We start from the raw sequence: 16,609 nt of genomic DNA on the forward strand, positions 1-16,609 counted from the left end.
AAAGGCAAAAACAGATCTACAATGTACTGTCACAGCAACAGCCTAATATGATGCCTGTAAAAAATATAATATTGTAAATCAATCCTCTTTCATATACCATTCCACTCCAACCCCTCTCCCCCGCCAACCCCCCCCCCCCCCTACACACACACACACAACTCCTGCCCCACTACCACGCCCTCCCACAATGAAATGCTTCCTCAGGATGACCCCCCCCCCCCCCCCAACAATACTCGGTCCACTCAAGAGAGTCAATATTGAGAAGTGCAGTGCACATCATTGTTAATCCACTTTAACAGATGCCTTGGCGTTCATCTGCATAATCTAGAGACCACACTGCCCAGAACTGGTTTGAAGCAGATTTCATTCACTTGAACGTAAACTATGTGAAACCTTGCACACGTGGATCATTGATAACATTTTCCTGCATTCTATTTGAACTCATGCCCTTACCTGTATGAGTCACAGATAAGGATCATTCATGATGATAACAAAGCCTGGGAATTCACAAGCTTGCATTTTATTAGTCATACAAATTGTTTGCATAAGTTATTAAAAAAACAACAACAACAAAACAAACAAATAAATGCAGAACATGTTAACGATGCTCATGATGTTGGTTCATCTATTTGGCTTTTAATAATGATCAATTTCACCTTCAGGAGCTTTACCACATGGCATCATGCCCAATTGTAATCTGGTTTACAGTTTGCATGTCCCCTTGGCAATCCTAAAAATTAGATGCCTTTCATAAGTTGGTGAAGTTGGCAATTCAGACCTTTCTCCAGAATAACTAATAAATAATACATCATATTTGCAATAATCAAACTGGAAAGTATACTCTATGATGGAAGGGGAATGAATACTATAGATTTCCAGTGTATCTTCATATTCTGACCCCGAAAAATTCCAGCCATTTTCCTTGATCATAAATGGGAGTGTGCTCTCGAGTGGCATGGTTTAGTTTCTATTTCTATTGATACTCTGAGGTGTCTTTGTTTAAGATTACATACATGGTGTTGGGAGGCATTAAGCCCATTCACATAGCCAATTTAATAGTCACAATTTATTTAGGTCGCAATTTCTGGTACAGGAGTAAACTCTCTTTGAAATTTGTGCAATTTTATGCATAAATATGTACGTAAGATCACATGGCAGTATTGAATGTTTCAGCATTCTGCTGGCTTTGATTTTTCATGCTCCAAGCCATTCTTCCATAGTTTGGATTATACACACCAATGAAGAAGTTCTTGATTTTAACCAATTCACCCTGTCTTTCAGAGGAAATGTTTGAATCCTGTATGGAACTTGATGGCAATATGGTATGGAACAAATCCTTCCAGATATTTTCTTAGAATTGTCTTTTATCAATGCCCTAGGACTTAGAAAAGGAATATATGTGTTGCATAAAAAGCTATCATTTAACCATCGTGTGTACATTTTTTTTTTTTTTTGGGGGGGGGGGGCAAAATTTTCAACACTTGAATGATATTAATCGTTAGGATGAAACAGTGCCTTAATGCATACTTCTGCATTTTAAAGGGACTGTACAGTACTGGTTGAGGTAGGGATTCATGTTTTGAACATTCCTTAGTGAGATAATGAAAAGCCTCTTATGAAATATGAAAGAGCATGTAATTCTAGGAAGGATTCAACGTTTATTTGATGAAAATTGGTTTTCAAATGGCTGAGATATCAAAAAAAAGTGTTAATAATAAAAGGCGACATGCCACAACTTTATTAGGATTTCTTTGTTTCACCTCGTTTTTGGATATCTCAGCCATTTCAAAACCGATTTTCAGCGAATAAACTTTTGATACCCCTTAGAACTGCATGCTCTTTGACATCTCATAGAGTGGTTTCTGAATATCTCGCAAAATGTTAAAAGCTAAATCTACACCTCGACCAGAACTGTACACACCCTTTAAAGCAACATTTGACACTTAAAGAAGTACAACTTTTCCCTGATTTTGTTTGCATCCTGCTCTCTGCACTCTGAAATAATTGTCAAACATATTGAAGGCTGGAGACATTAAACTGCTACTCACTTGGTTTGTTGTGATTGAGAAATAATACAAGGTTAAAAAGTGCACTCTTTGAAAAAGCAATTCACCAACACCTGCAATAAAGTGCTTAACTTCACTGTAGAAGGGACCATGGGCGAAAAGGACCCCGTTTACAGTGCAGGGCTGGGCCGAGCCCAACCTCAATTGCGAAGGCGAGCCCCGCAATTTTGTCCGTTTACACTGCCGGGCTCGGCCGCGCTTTTGAGTCAAAGCTTTCAATATTTTGTCATAGTGGCGCTCTGCTTGTAAACAAATGCAATTTGGTATTGTCTGGTTTCAGACCCTTTGCCAACTGAATTCCGTGGCGACGAAGTCGCCGTTCAAGCAAAGGCCTTTGCCGAAGGAAAATCCTTTTGAAGGACAAAACCGCCTTAAACTATACTAGTTTTCGACGTTGAGGGGGTTAATATCCTGAATAGCGAAATAGTACAGGCAGAGGGTTTGGAAGCCAGACTAAAATTGGCCGCGCATTTGGCCCAGTTTTAGGGATTCTTGTTTCTTCTCCTTCTAAAAGCTGTACACCTCCGTGATTCTGACATACAATAGCCCAATATAAAATCATGCTATGTGCTTTTCAAGTAAACCAAAGCCCATATGATAAATATAGATTGAATGAAAGCAGCAATATTAGTAGAACACATCAGTGAAAGTTGGATGAAAGTCAGATAATTGATTCAAAAGTTTTGGTGCCACCATCTCTAGATAAGGGGACTACTTCATTTCATGATATCGTATTAGACAACAATAAAAGTCAGATATAAGGAGAATTCTACAAAAATTCAATTTTCATGAAAGCGCACACTACATTATCATGTAACTGACATGGATGTTAGATAAGAGTAATATAATTCCCCTTGCTTTTTAAAAGAGGTAGGTAAAGAGCGTCTTCATTATACAAGAAAAGTGAAATGATGTTGAATTTTCTTTGTATACTTTCTATATTATTGTCCATAAAAAGGTCATGAAGGGTATAGTCTCCTTATCCAGTAATGACAGTACCGATCTGCTTTAGAAATTCATAACTTTTGAATCTAGTTTCCAATTTCCCCCAAACTTTTGTGTTCTTCTAATACTGCTGTTTTCATTCAATCAATATTTACAATTGGGCATTGCTTTCCTTTAATTAACCTGTGAGCAATACATGGAGAGTGGACTGTGTAAATGCTGGCATAGGGAGGACCTGATCAAACAAATTAGATCACACAACACTAGCTGTAACCTGAAAATAAAGCAACCTTGTGTGATAAAAGTATTGAACAGGAGCGCTGCAAGATTACAAATGAACTAGCTGTATCAGGAAATAATAAGATACGTGTAATCATATTCTGCCCTACTGCATGTCTCATCCCTGTGACAGTGGTTCTAAGCTTTGCACTAACTTCCCAACCCCCCCCCCCTTTTTTTTTTTTGGGGGGGGGGGGGGGGGGGGGGAGGAGGAGCTACATGTATCAGGAATTGCAGAGCAAAGACTACCGGTAATAGAAACTAGGCCCAACCACTTCACGTTTCCTTCCATTTTGCTGAATCAGCACATTAAGGGGGAGGCTTGTTTAAAACTGCTGACACGACAAATAATGAGACCTTGACAGGCAACAAATAATATTTACAGATCACTTTGAGCCAGCGTGCACACCTTGTAGTGTTCTGTATATTCACTTGTAAGATTAAACAAACAAAGAATACATCCTATACACTCCTGGTCAAAGTCTGGAGCCTATACAACCCATGATATCCATGATAACCATACTTAACCTCCAGTCAGTTTTTCAGCTGACATAAAAAAAAAAAAGATATTTTATCAACTCATTGATTCACATACAGTAGGCGTTGGGCAAAGAAGTCAACCTCAAAGTCTAATTTTCTGCATGAAGTATGTCACTGTTCACTGTTGTTTGCACAATCTAAAGCGGCCCGCTAAACAGTAATGCCTGCACAATGACAGATTGCTTTACAGCAGCAATAAAGTTGCAGTTATGAAAATGATATCCAGAAAATATGTTTGAACTACCTTTATTTAACTCTGGTTACAGCTGCAATGATCAGTGTTACATGCCAGCATTGAGTGTTCAAGGTACAGTGTAGGAGCTACGCTGCACATTTATGTCACCTTCACTAACAATGAATGACATGTTCATATCTTGCTGCCACTACACGCATGGTGTCATCTGTGTTTATCTGTGTGCATGTTTTACAACACAGTCATGATTTTACACATTTCTCTGGAAAGATGAAGATGGAAAAACAAAATACACAAAATATAAAATGATTCGAAAAAAAAAATAATCAGAGCTTTAACATTATTTGATTATACCCTTTCAATGACTAAACTATTGTTGAAAGCAGTACCTTTAAGATAAAAGGGTTATGTGTTTGTTTTTTGAGTTCTTTTACAGGAAGTACCAGTGAATTGTCTTGCAGTGAAGATGAAAGTGCAATGACCTTATTCTTTCCTAGGTACATGTAGTCATTTTCGGGAAGTCGTGTGCTGGCAGATAAAATTGATGTACCTCTAACCCTATGCACTGCTAGCAGAAACACAAGTTACTAGGTGATCCAAGTATCCTTTCCAGTGGCGGATCCAGAGGGGGGTGCATCGGGTGCGTGTCCCCTCTTTATTTGTTGTTAAAGCAAAAGAAATAAAAAGAAAAAAAAATTAGATGAAACCCGGAAGTAGCACCAGAAATATTGTTTGCCCCTCCCTTTACGAAATTCCTGGATCCGCCCCTGCTTTCGGATCACTTTCTGTATCTGTACAAATACTTTTTTCTTCTTTTCTATTCTTTATTTCTCCTCAAATCTTGTACAAAGGTTACCTCAAACATTCCTTGACTATCAATTTCAAACTTATACCATATATGTATCTTGTCCAAAGGGTGACAGATCTAGTTTGATTTGTCGTGCTGGGCATGACTACAAAATCAAATCCATCCTTTCTTCACCTTTCAAAGACTATTTTCATCAATCCCCTATGCAGACAGAGAGACAAAAGATTCAAAGAGACCAGATGATTCTCAGACTTTTACATTTGAACAACTGATTGAAAAATTGGTTAAACTGGGTAAAGAGTTTGAGACTTTACAGTGATTGGAATGAGAAGTAGGTATGTTTTTAAAAAATGTGTAACGATTCACAATAGGCTTTTTCACATCAGCCCGATGTTTCGAAATAGCACGCTATTTTCTGACTTGGGAAATTAACCCAATCACGAAATAGCGTGCTATTTGATAATGTGAACACCAATTAGCGCACTAATTGTATCGTTCTGATCGAGAAAATTTCTTGAGTCCAACTCGGGAAATTTCTGAAATAGCGGGATAGTAGCGCACTATTTGATAATGTGAAGACTCAAGAAATTAGCACGATGCATCCCGTCATGCCTAGCGTGTGTGACCCGATCGATCGAGGCAAACTGCACACAAATCATGAGGAATTTTTGAGAGGGCACACACATTACTGATGCTGTTTGCACATACCCAGCTGTCGAATTAGCTCGAAAAAAATCTGGGCTAATTCTCTTAGGGCTGATGTGAATAAGAAATGAAATAGCGCTCTGTAATTCGCAATCGCGAAAAATATCTCGAGCTTGGATTTTTATCGGGCTGATGTGAAAACGCCTAAGGAACAAAGATGGCATAACAGCTGAGCTTCACCACAAGAATGAATGAGTTGTGGCTTTTAAGGAAGCAGAACAACAGAAGAAAAAGAATGCATAAATTCTACACATTCAGGTGCACTTGTAACGCAAGCAGTACTGTAATGGAATTACATTGAAACATTTTCTAGATTTGCAAGCCTCCTATGCCATCATCCTTGTTCTGCATAATTAGTTAAGGATTTTTCAGGAGGATTGGTTTCTCTACTCAAGGACCAAAATTCATTCCTCAAATCATAACATAGTGCTGATGATGATGTGAAACCATGAAAATCATCTGGACTTTCCGAAAGATTTCCCTACAAACACAGAAACAGAAGAAACCATAGGGTCCCGTGCTTACCCGAGTATCGCAAGTTCACCTTCCACACATTCCTGCAGACTCTTTATACAATGTACCTGAGAACATTGCAAACTTGGGGACAGGGGACAGCTTTGAGAACTGGGGACTTGGTGTCATTTGCATATTCCTTCACACATGTAAAAATACCTGCCAAGTACACTGTACTTAGAAAGTTTGCTGACTATGCAGTTTAAAAAAAAAAAAGACCACTATTAAAAAGCTCTATCACTTCTGATTCTAGAAAATATTTTTGAATATTTCCTTACTTGGGAGGTTTGGGACATACAATAACCTTTAACCTTACTCTTTGATACTTCACCACTGTCATGTCATGTCAACTAATGGCTATGTCTATTCATACTTCCCAACACATCATATTGAAACTTCTTTGCTGAAGTTATGGTGGGGAAAATTGCATTTTTGTCCATATTTTAGCGACCTCTGATCTTCAGTAATTTTTCCCAAATTCTCATCAGTTCATCCACACCATGCAGGACACCTGGACCTGCATCATGATATGTCATAAATCACCAAATAAATGCTTTTCTGTCAACGCATGGTAACAAAATCTTGGGCACATTGATGACAGACTGACATCTCAAAAGCATCATACAAACTCTTTTGTGTTTTTCTTTATTTCTTGAGAGTTTGCTTTCCAATGCTCCTTCACCAGAGAGCTTCACAAATTCCAACAATTTCATAATCTTATTTACCAACTGGTGACCAAAAAGAGTTCTTTGACAATTTTGTTTCTCAGAAATACTGGATATTCTTTATGTCATGAGGAGAATGTCAATGATAATTATGATGATGACTATGATGATAATAAAGATAATGACACTAGCAATGAAAGTATAATACTGGCATTAAGATAATGATCTTCTTTTAACGTACCATCATGTACAATGTACAATTGGAGCACTCCCAAAAAAGTAAATTACTGCAATAATATGACAAAAGGTTATGAAAAAAAAAGGATGATGATCAGTCATAAGCTTCACATGAATTAACCCGTTGAAGACTATTCCTGTCAGGCAGGTGTCTACGGGAAACATGTCTTACAGCAAAATCAGCTCGTCCTCAATGGGTTAACATCTCGCATTTCAATTATGCCAAACTATTTGGAGAGCAAACTATCAAAAGGACCTTTGCTTGCCTTCCTCCAAGAGCCTTCAAGCAGCAGCCACGCTGTACATCGACCCAGCTCTGATCTTCACACCAAACTTATTACAAAGGAAGGAAATGTTTATTCATCCAGGGTCCCTCACTGCCTTAATTCTTCCTTTACTTTGCTCTTCTTCCATTGTGTTGTGTTAATGCAGCACCTTGCCGCTTGAATATTTGTATTGTGCTGAACTGTAAATCGACCAAAGTCACGAGCATAGTTGTTATATGCTCCAGAAAAGAATGACCCTTGATGAGCCTGCCCTTTATTAAAGGCAGGCCCGAACAGATAAGAGAGATTAAACAAAGTACAGTGGGCTGTTACACATGAAGACAAAGACTGCTTCAATTTGATAACAGTACAGTTAAGTGGAAATTAGAATGATAAGAAAACTTTGAAAACATACACACACCCTACCTTTGGTTAAAGGGTAATAACACCCAGATATATAGAGGGATTGAGTGAATGCAGCAATATTAGTAGAACTTTTCAGTAAAGTCTGAAGAAAATCAGACAATCTGTTCAAACACAAATCTTAACATTTTTGGTGCTGCCATTGCTGGATGAGAAGACTACAACAGCTTGTGATGTCACTGAAGGGCAATGATTTATAGAACTACATAAAGAATTCAACAGATTTTCATTTTCTAGCATTAAGAAAAAGCACATGACTTACCTTTTCCAAAAAGGATGAGTAATAATATTACCCTGAACATATGTCAGTACGAATGAAAAAGTCAAAGCAATGTGCACTTTTCCATGTAAAACAAACAAAATCCAACCTGAGTATCTTTGAAAAGTAAAACACACCAAATCCAACCTGTGTAACTTTAATACTGTTACTTGCTTCCTTGTGCTATGTTACTTAAGACGGTAGAGTAGCCCCATATTCATAGACATACTGGAAATGTTTTCTAAGGCTTAACCACCTCTCCCCCCCCCCCCCCCCACCCTTCCAACTTTTGGATACTGCACACATTTTCTCTATGTGTATGAAACTTTGTAATTGATTGCATTTACATATGAGAAAGGATGGTGTTTTTTTGATGTATTTCCTTTATTTCTAACTCATCAATTTTGTTACATGTAATCTCCTGGATACATATTTTGAGATAACTACCTTGATGTATTTCTATTCTTTTAATATTCTGATGAAGGAAATGGCTTGGAAAATTCTGTTCCAAGACAAATAAAATTTGACAAATATAAATACTCTTTTTGTCATCCCAATACATTTTTTTTTCCTTTTCAGATTAAGAGTTTATCATTTTTAGTCTTCAAAGTCTTTGTATTTCTCTACAACTTATTTTTCTTTATTTTCCATAGCCTATGTTTAATTTTGTTTCATAAAGCAATTTGCAAAATGGCTTAAACATTGCTGAAAACAATAATGGCTTTTGAAAAAAAAAACAACTTTACCGATTGAAAAACACAAGCAATTGCATTGTCACATCCACACTTGGATGTGCAAAGATACGCTATTGTCATTTTACCTCTTGTTATATACTGTAAAAGTGGACATTCTTGTACATTTTGTGCGACACAAAACAAGTGCGAATACAAAGAAACTCAAATTTGTTGTTGGTTTCATTCAACAGTACTTTATCATTTTATTCTGCAGAATTAAAAACACACAAAATTCAGTCAAGCATGAAAAATTTCTCTTGCCAAAATTTCCACTTTTACACTACGTCCAAACCCCTGTAGATGTGGTTTCAAAATGTATCAGAAACCGAGGGAAAATTGTAGAAAAATGTGAATGTGCAAGTAAGTGGCATGGTTGTTGAAAGGCAGAGGAAGAAATTGTAGAAAGGTTGGTGGGGGAGGGGGAGCAGGGTGTTTCGACGTTAATGACACAATGCCTGCTACTATCTATTCTCAACTAACTTAATTCTCTCTTTCTTCATACTTTTTAAAGCCATGCTGATCGACTTACACCATGTTGACATTGAGCTTCAGTAGAGCACCGCCTCAGGAGCTGATAAACTGGCCTGGTCAGAAACTAGTATGAGACTGTTGTCATTACAAATAGACTTGTCCTGTCTTAATCAAAGGTGGTGTGCCTTTTGTGGTCACGTCCTACATCATGGGAGGCAGTTTCCATGTGAAGCTGATTCAAGATGGCTAATCTCAACTGTAAATGCATCTTTACCATACATGCGTGGGCAAAATTTGAGAAAAGCTAAAGAATGCTGGGCCCTGTTTCACTAACATGGGAACTATATCGAGCCAAATAATGGTCCCACAATTTGGACAGATTCATATCAGATCTGGTTGGGAAGGAAACATAGACATCCAAGATGTATTCTAGAATGTGACAAGATGGGCACAAGATATTGTTCCGAAATGGCTTCAAATAGTGAAAAAGTTCTTTGCTTCCAAGGACTGACCGATCCCAAAAGAGTTCTTAAGATCAGTTGACTTGAACTTAGGATTGATTTTAGAGCTTAGTGAAACAAGCCCCCCCCCCCCCCCCCCCACAGCTCATCCCAGGCAAATGTGCCACAAAATCTGAGCAAATAAAGCACGCCTCTCCAAAGAATGGGGCACTAACCTGGAGGGACACCGTTGACCGCCCAGTCATCTTGCATGACCATCTTGTGTGCCTTCTCGTAGGGTCCACACAGCAGCCCATCACGTTCCATGCGCATGTAGTATGACCCCTCCAAGTCACGCATGACAGGAATCTCCTGCTTCAGGGCGGCCACCTCTGGGATGGTGGAAGTCACCATGTATTGATGGTGGACTGAAATCACTGGTATTTCTAGGCCTGCCATCTGTGCAACTTCCTTGGCCCAAAATCCTAGGAAAAAGAACACAACATGATAAAGGGTAGGAGCATTCACAACAGATTTGTTGAAAAAAAAAAAAGTTGACATTAATTGGGTACTTGCAGCCACCAGACTACCTCGTTTTCAACCTTCACTTCTAGCATTTACTAATGTGATAATAAGTGTGCAATCCAAAATAATTCTAATTGTCGGACATCCAGGTATTTAGCAGTGGCTGGAGTGAAAATAAACCCACGATCGGCTTTTTGTTTTAAACGAAATTATCTACTTTTCTTCCATAATTGGCTTTGAAATTCCATGAAACTGTCAGATATGGTCCATCTTAATATTTCTGATAGCCACAAGAAATGTTACTGACAAATTACAGAGTAAAGAATGGTGGATTGAGGATTCTTCCCCTGACACCGTACTGCAGATTTCGTACACTCATGCACTGCATTCACAGCAACTTCAACCTCTGCACATATAAGGTGAGCTGTTTGTTTTCACTTCAGCCATATCGGAAGTGACATACACCTAGGATCCATACCATGAGAATTGTATGCTTACACAAGATCTTACTTTATATACACTGACATTCTAAAGGAGGGGGGTATTCTAAAATTAACCTGCAGCATTGACGACCCTCTGTGCATGAATGGTTCCCTGTTTGGTGGTCACATTCCACGTCCCGTCAGCACGCTGCTCCAACCCCGTCACATCTGCAGGCATGTAGATGTCTGCTCCATACTTGCGGGCTCCGATGGCAAATGCTTGGGTCAAAGAGTATGGGTCAATGTGACCCTCGTCAATGGTATGGAGTCCTCCAAGCACCTAGAGGTGGGAAGTAGACGGCAATTTACCAAAAGATCGCTAGTGAAAGTTGCTGCAGCTCTGCTATGCCAAGGGCACATGTGTCATCCAAAATGAGGTTGATGAATAACAGTTAAAGTATGGAATGCCACATTGACACAGGTGCAATGTATGTAACACCCTGTTGTTCCAGCAATTCTGTGAGATGAAAAATAATTGTCAACCAAAGCTTCACCCACCCAAGTCCAATACAAGGCTCTTTGATGGAGGCACCTTCATATGTCTGTAAAAGGAGAATACATGCTAATATATGCAAACATAATGACACAGAGCACGAAAATTGTCCTAAGATCATAGACATCAATCAAATACCACTTTTGTCTCGAAAGATATACTGTAAAAGTGAACATTTTCACGGTGTTGAAAGTTCCGCACATTTTGCGCAACCAGAAACTAGCACAGAAATAAAAGCAAGCAAATATTTTTGCTTGCCATATGTTCCTGTTCGTGATGTCTTGATTCCATGGAATTAAAACACATGAAACTCTTGTTACCCGGCCAAGCGTGAAAAATGAGTCACACGAAAATATCCACATTTACAGTAGGCTGGAAATGGGACTTACAGCCCTTTTCATGGGCAATGCAATGAATGGATTAACATCAATGAATATAAATCACATCATCCACATACATATCATTGATCGCTATGTGGATGTCTCTGCTGAAACAAGAATCTGGATTAGAGAGAGACTAGGGCCCTGTTGCATAAAGGACCTGAGCAAAAAATTCAGGTAAGAGGTGGGTGTCAACACAAGCTTTATTGTTTGGTCAACTTCTCAGGTTAAACCTGGTGGGGAAAAAAAAACACAAAAACTACAGTTACAGTATATCAGTGTTCTTTTATTTGAATAAACTTGAATGAGGATGAAGAGGGGGAAAAAATCTTCTTTGACTTTCTCAGTTTTAAACTCCACATGCTGGGATTCAATCCGCTATAGTATAAAGATCTACATGATTATGAACAATGGTTCCATGACATTTGCTCCAGCGACAATTGCTCTAATGAAATATCTGCATCTAAGCCAAACATAAAATCTACCCAAAGACATAACCATAACCCTAATCCTAATCCTCATATCAAACTAAACCTAAAACCTCATACAACCCTAACCCTATAAGTCCTTTGAGAAAGTAAGACCGAACCAATTGAGTATGCAGGCAGAAGGTAGGGCCAACGACCTGTACATTGATGGTTGTGACAGACATCGGGCAGATCTGGGGGAGGAACAGGAAATTCCTGCAGCCTATGAGGTATAGGATTGTATAGTTTTGGTTGAGACCTAACTTTAGGTTTTTAACATCTTTTGGTGAAATATAGTAGTGAGAAACCTCACATGAAATATGAAAGAGCCTGTAATTCCAAAAGGGATTCAAAGTTTATTTGATCAAAATTGGCTCTGAAATGGCTGAGATACCCAAAACAGAGCGATACAAATAAAAGGTGGGATCCACCTTTTATTACGATGGCTTTATTTTAGATTGTTTTTTGATGTCTCCGATAGTTTAAAACTGATTTTTATCAAAGATACTTTGAATTCCTCTTTGAATGGTACGCTCTGTACTACAATGTATTTCATATTATAAGTAGTTTCTTGGTATCTCACAAAAAGTTAAAAGCCCAATCCTCACCTCCACCAATAGTATACCATCCCTTTAACCTAATACGATTATCACCCTGCACCAAGTCCCCAGGCCAGCCAGAACCTGCAGGGAACTGATGATGGTGAATATCAGCCACAGCCCAGTGGGGAAATGGCGCAGCCAGGTCCTTCATAAGCCAATGTAGTTAAAAATGCAGCCAAGAAGCAGCTTGAATCAACATCAAGAAGCATACAAAGGGATGTAACCAAAACTCGCAAACACGAGGTGCAACACAACCTATCCACACGCAAGCAATCCACGAGGACAGCAGGAGCAATATGGCATATACCTAAGTGTTACTACCAATAGATATCACATGTGAAAAAACAAACAAACAAACATGCCTGCTTCTTTCTTTTTCAGGAGTGAGTTTAGTGCCAAAATAGGCATTAAGAAATTACTGTAAAACATGATATTTTCGCGAATTGGAGTCGACGGCCTTTTTGCGGCATGAAATTTTCGCGAGTTGCCTCTAACATTCAATGCATATAGTGTACAAAAGAACTTTTGCGTGCATTTTAATTTCGCAAATTTTGTCTCTCGTGAAATTGAAATGCACATGAACATTCCTCGTTTAACAGTACACGTATACTGGTATATAGTATAATATATGTAGCCCTGCATCTCAAAACAAACAAAAAGTCGCCAGACATGAATTTTTCGTTAAGACAATATTCTGAAAGAGCAGACTTTAAACTTTAAAATGATGTATAACTAAAATCAAATGGACTCTCCTAACCTATCTAAATATTGGAAAGAAAGCACAAACTCAGGAAAAGTGTGAACTGAGAAAAGAGGCTCTGAAGTACAGTGTCTATTCAAGCACTTAATCTTTACCAAACTGTGCTGGCTGTGGGATGAATGGGACAAAAAACAGGAAGTAAACCACCAGAGTAACAACAATAAAGGGATTATCAGATTAAACTGAAATTTAGCATGCCTCATTAACACATTCTGTCCATAATTAATGCAAACGTTCAAAGCAGTAGCACTATCCTTTCAAAAGTTATTAGAGTTGAAAGTGAAGAGTGTGGACAAGGTTTTTCAGAAATGAAACAGGGATTCTAAAGACACACATAATCACACTATTCTACCAAAAATGTTCAAGATAAACTGCTAAAAAAACACACTTTCCTGCCCGTTTTATGATACCAAATTTTAGCATAATGTAAAAGAAGACCCGCTCTTTCAGAAAATATGAACAAGGAAAAGTAGAAATTACGCGGTGCGTAACATATGTCCCCGCCGGAAGTAGCATTTAGTGGCAAAATGTACAATATAGGTAAAAAATCAAGGTCAAAGGTCAAAATTCTGTGTAGAAGTTTTGAAGCCCTCACCTAGTGCCATCACATAAAGCAAACGGAATCGAAATCGGGTTAGAAATGGCGAAGGAGTAGCATTTTGTAGCCAATGTACAATATAGGTAAAAAATCAAGGTCAAAGAAGTCAAAGGTCAAAATTCTGTGTAGAAGTTTTGAAGCCCTCACCTAGTGCCATCACATAAAGCAAGCAGAATCGAAATCAGGTTAGAAATGGCGAAGGAGTAGCATTTTGTAGCCAATGTACAATATAGGTCAAAAATCAAGGTCAAAGGTCAAAGAAAACAAAGGTCAAAATTCTGTGTACAAGTTTTGAAGCCCTCACCTAGTGCCATCACATAAAGCAAACGGAATCAAAATCGGGTTAGAAATGGCAAAGGAGCAGCATTTTGTAGCAAAATGTACAATATAGGTCAAAAATCAAGGTCAAAGGTCAAAGAAGTCAAAGGTCAAAATTCTGCGTAGAAGTTTTGAAGCCCTCACCTAGTGCCATCACATAAAGCAAACGGAATCGAAATTGGGTTAGAAATGGCGAAGGAGTAGCATTTTGAAGCAAAATGTACAATATAGGTAAAAAATCAAGGTCAAAGATCAAAGAAGTCAAAAGTCAAAATTCTGTGTAGAAGTTTTGAAGCCCTCACCTAGTGCCATCACATAAAGCAAATGGAATCGAAATCGGGTAAGACATGGCGAAGGAGTAGCATTTTGTAGCAAAATGTACAATATAGGTCAAAAAGTCAAGGTCAAAGGTCAGAAGTCAAAGGTCAAAATTCTGTGTAGAAGTTTTGAAGCCCTCACCTAGTGCCATCACATAAAGCAAACGGAATCGAAATCGGGTTAGAAATGGCGAAGGAGTAGCATTTTGAAGCAAAATGTACAATATAGGTCAAAGGTCAAGGTCAAAGGTCACAACTGAAATTCTGTGTACAAGTTTCAAAGCTCCCATGCAGTGCTATCATATAAAGCAAACAGAATCAAAATTGGCTCACAAATGACAGAGAAGTAGCAAATTGAACATTTTGATCACACACGGATGCAGACGGATGGACGGACACACAGACACACACACGTACGGAGCCCGTTTCATAGTCCCCTGCTCGAACTCATTCGGCGGGGACAAAAAGTCAAGTTCAGCTAGGTTGACCAACTTCACTTATTTTCAGTCCTCACGCAAAATCAGTGTTTGCCACTTTATGTTCGTTTTGAGGTGCACGGTCACATATAATCATATTAAAGTTTGCGTGTGTGTGTGTTTGTGTGTGTGTATTGGCACTTATATAAAATGTCCAATTGATCAAACCAATAAAGTAACATTACACATTTTTTGTTATGAGAAATGGAGATGCTGCGGGATCATCGTACAATTTGTATATGATGCCACTCACAGAATGATCAAACTGTAAATCTTTGAAATGATTTCCAAAGTTTGGATCGAATCAGGTCAAAGTTACAAATTCAAAAGGGTTTCTTTTTTGTTTAATTCTTCTCGGCAAAAAAAATAATGCATAAACAGCAAAAAGAAATGGAATGTGTTCCCCCACCTCCCAAAGCACTTACTACGAATAATAATATCACACCAATCCACAAAAAAATAAAGCAGGTTTGGGAAAATGATGAGTTAAGGTTCAAAAAGCGGGAGCTGCTACTCACTTTGTCAATGTTGATGGTGGGGCATTTCTCCAGGACTTCTTCTGGAGTAAGCAGTGCCATGTAGGCTTGGTTCCAGTGCTGTCTGGTCAGCTGGTATTGTGCCTCATCCATTCGTGTAGGTGTCTCGAGAATCCGAATGCTGCCGGGAGTGTGGAACCCAACTGCCTGCTCTCATCACATTCAAAACACAGCAAGAGGAGGAAAATTATACAAATAATGTGTTATACCAAACATATTCTAATTTTTAAAAATCCCTCACAACACCTGCAACCATTCATAATGTAGTTGTACATACACTCAGCAAAAGAGAAAGTAAATACTTTTCCCATTTCATATTTCTCATACAAGATTTCGATAAAAATCATTGTGTCATATACCATAATAAAGATTATTTCATTGGCTATCAACCTGGATGGTTTACACAAAGAGAGTCTTTACACATTAGTGAACACATCTGTTTTTGTCCTCTATTAAAGTGAAAACTAAGTTTCGGTAAGTGCTTGAGAACCCGTCTAGCACCATTTCATTTTTTCTTGCAATATATCGAAAGAGTCCACTAAGAAACTTACCTGGCTGACGCGGTTTGCCGGAATGATGAGTCGGTTTGGAGTATTTTGAGAAAAATAATAATAGTAGGAAAACCGACTTTTATTCCAGAAGGCTCCAGACTAACTCGGTCTCCGGAAAAATTCGACCCTACTTCAGACAATTCACACGCAGTTCGTGATCGCCACATTCTACTGGCCACTGCATAATACCAAATGAGGCCTAACTGAATGGACAGGAAAGTGCATGCTAACGTAATCCTGTACAAACAAAACAAAAATGACAGCGCGCGGTCCTCAATTGCTGAGACGCGTGGTCTTTGGAGTTTTTTGTTGTTGTTTATCAAGCGCCTTTGATTGTTTTAGAGGTGCTTGATCTGCGCACACTAATTTTGCATGCGCGCAAAAGAGGTTTTTGATGCACGCGTTGTAACAACTCGGACCATTACTGCGAGTTTATAGCCAGAACACGAAGCGCTAGTTTATACAGGCCGCTCCCATAGGACAACACTGTACAATCAGAGGGACAACCATTACAACTCATCCCGCCGTCAAAGCGAAGCCGAGTTATCCCCGAGTCCGAG

The 16,609-nt window shown here is 38.7% G+C and overlaps 1 protein-coding gene across 1 annotated transcript in view; it reads right to left on the bottom strand.

Moving 5' to 3' along the window:
- Positions 1–16,609, bottom strand: part of LOC139744977 (dimethylglycine dehydrogenase, mitochondrial-like) — a 62,823-nt gene that overhangs the window by 22,335 nt on the left and 23,879 nt on the right. The window contains exons 4-6 of the mRNA XM_071655386.1: positions 15,481–15,645; positions 10,627–10,831; positions 9,781–10,029 (exon numbers count right to left, since the gene is read on the bottom strand). Coding sequence (XP_071511487.1) covers positions 9,781–10,029; positions 10,627–10,831; positions 15,481–15,645 — 619 coding nt within the window. The remainder of the gene's footprint in view (positions 1–9,780; positions 10,030–10,626; positions 10,832–15,480; positions 15,646–16,609) is intronic.

This window comes from Diadema antillarum, unplaced genomic scaffold (genome assembly GCF_040938485.1).
Source record: "Diadema antillarum isolate AM-2024a unplaced genomic scaffold, OU_Dant_1.0 seq00001224_RagTag, whole genome shotgun sequence".
NCBI classification, from domain to species: domain Eukaryota; kingdom Metazoa; phylum Echinodermata; class Echinoidea; order Diadematoida; family Diadematidae; genus Diadema; species Diadema antillarum.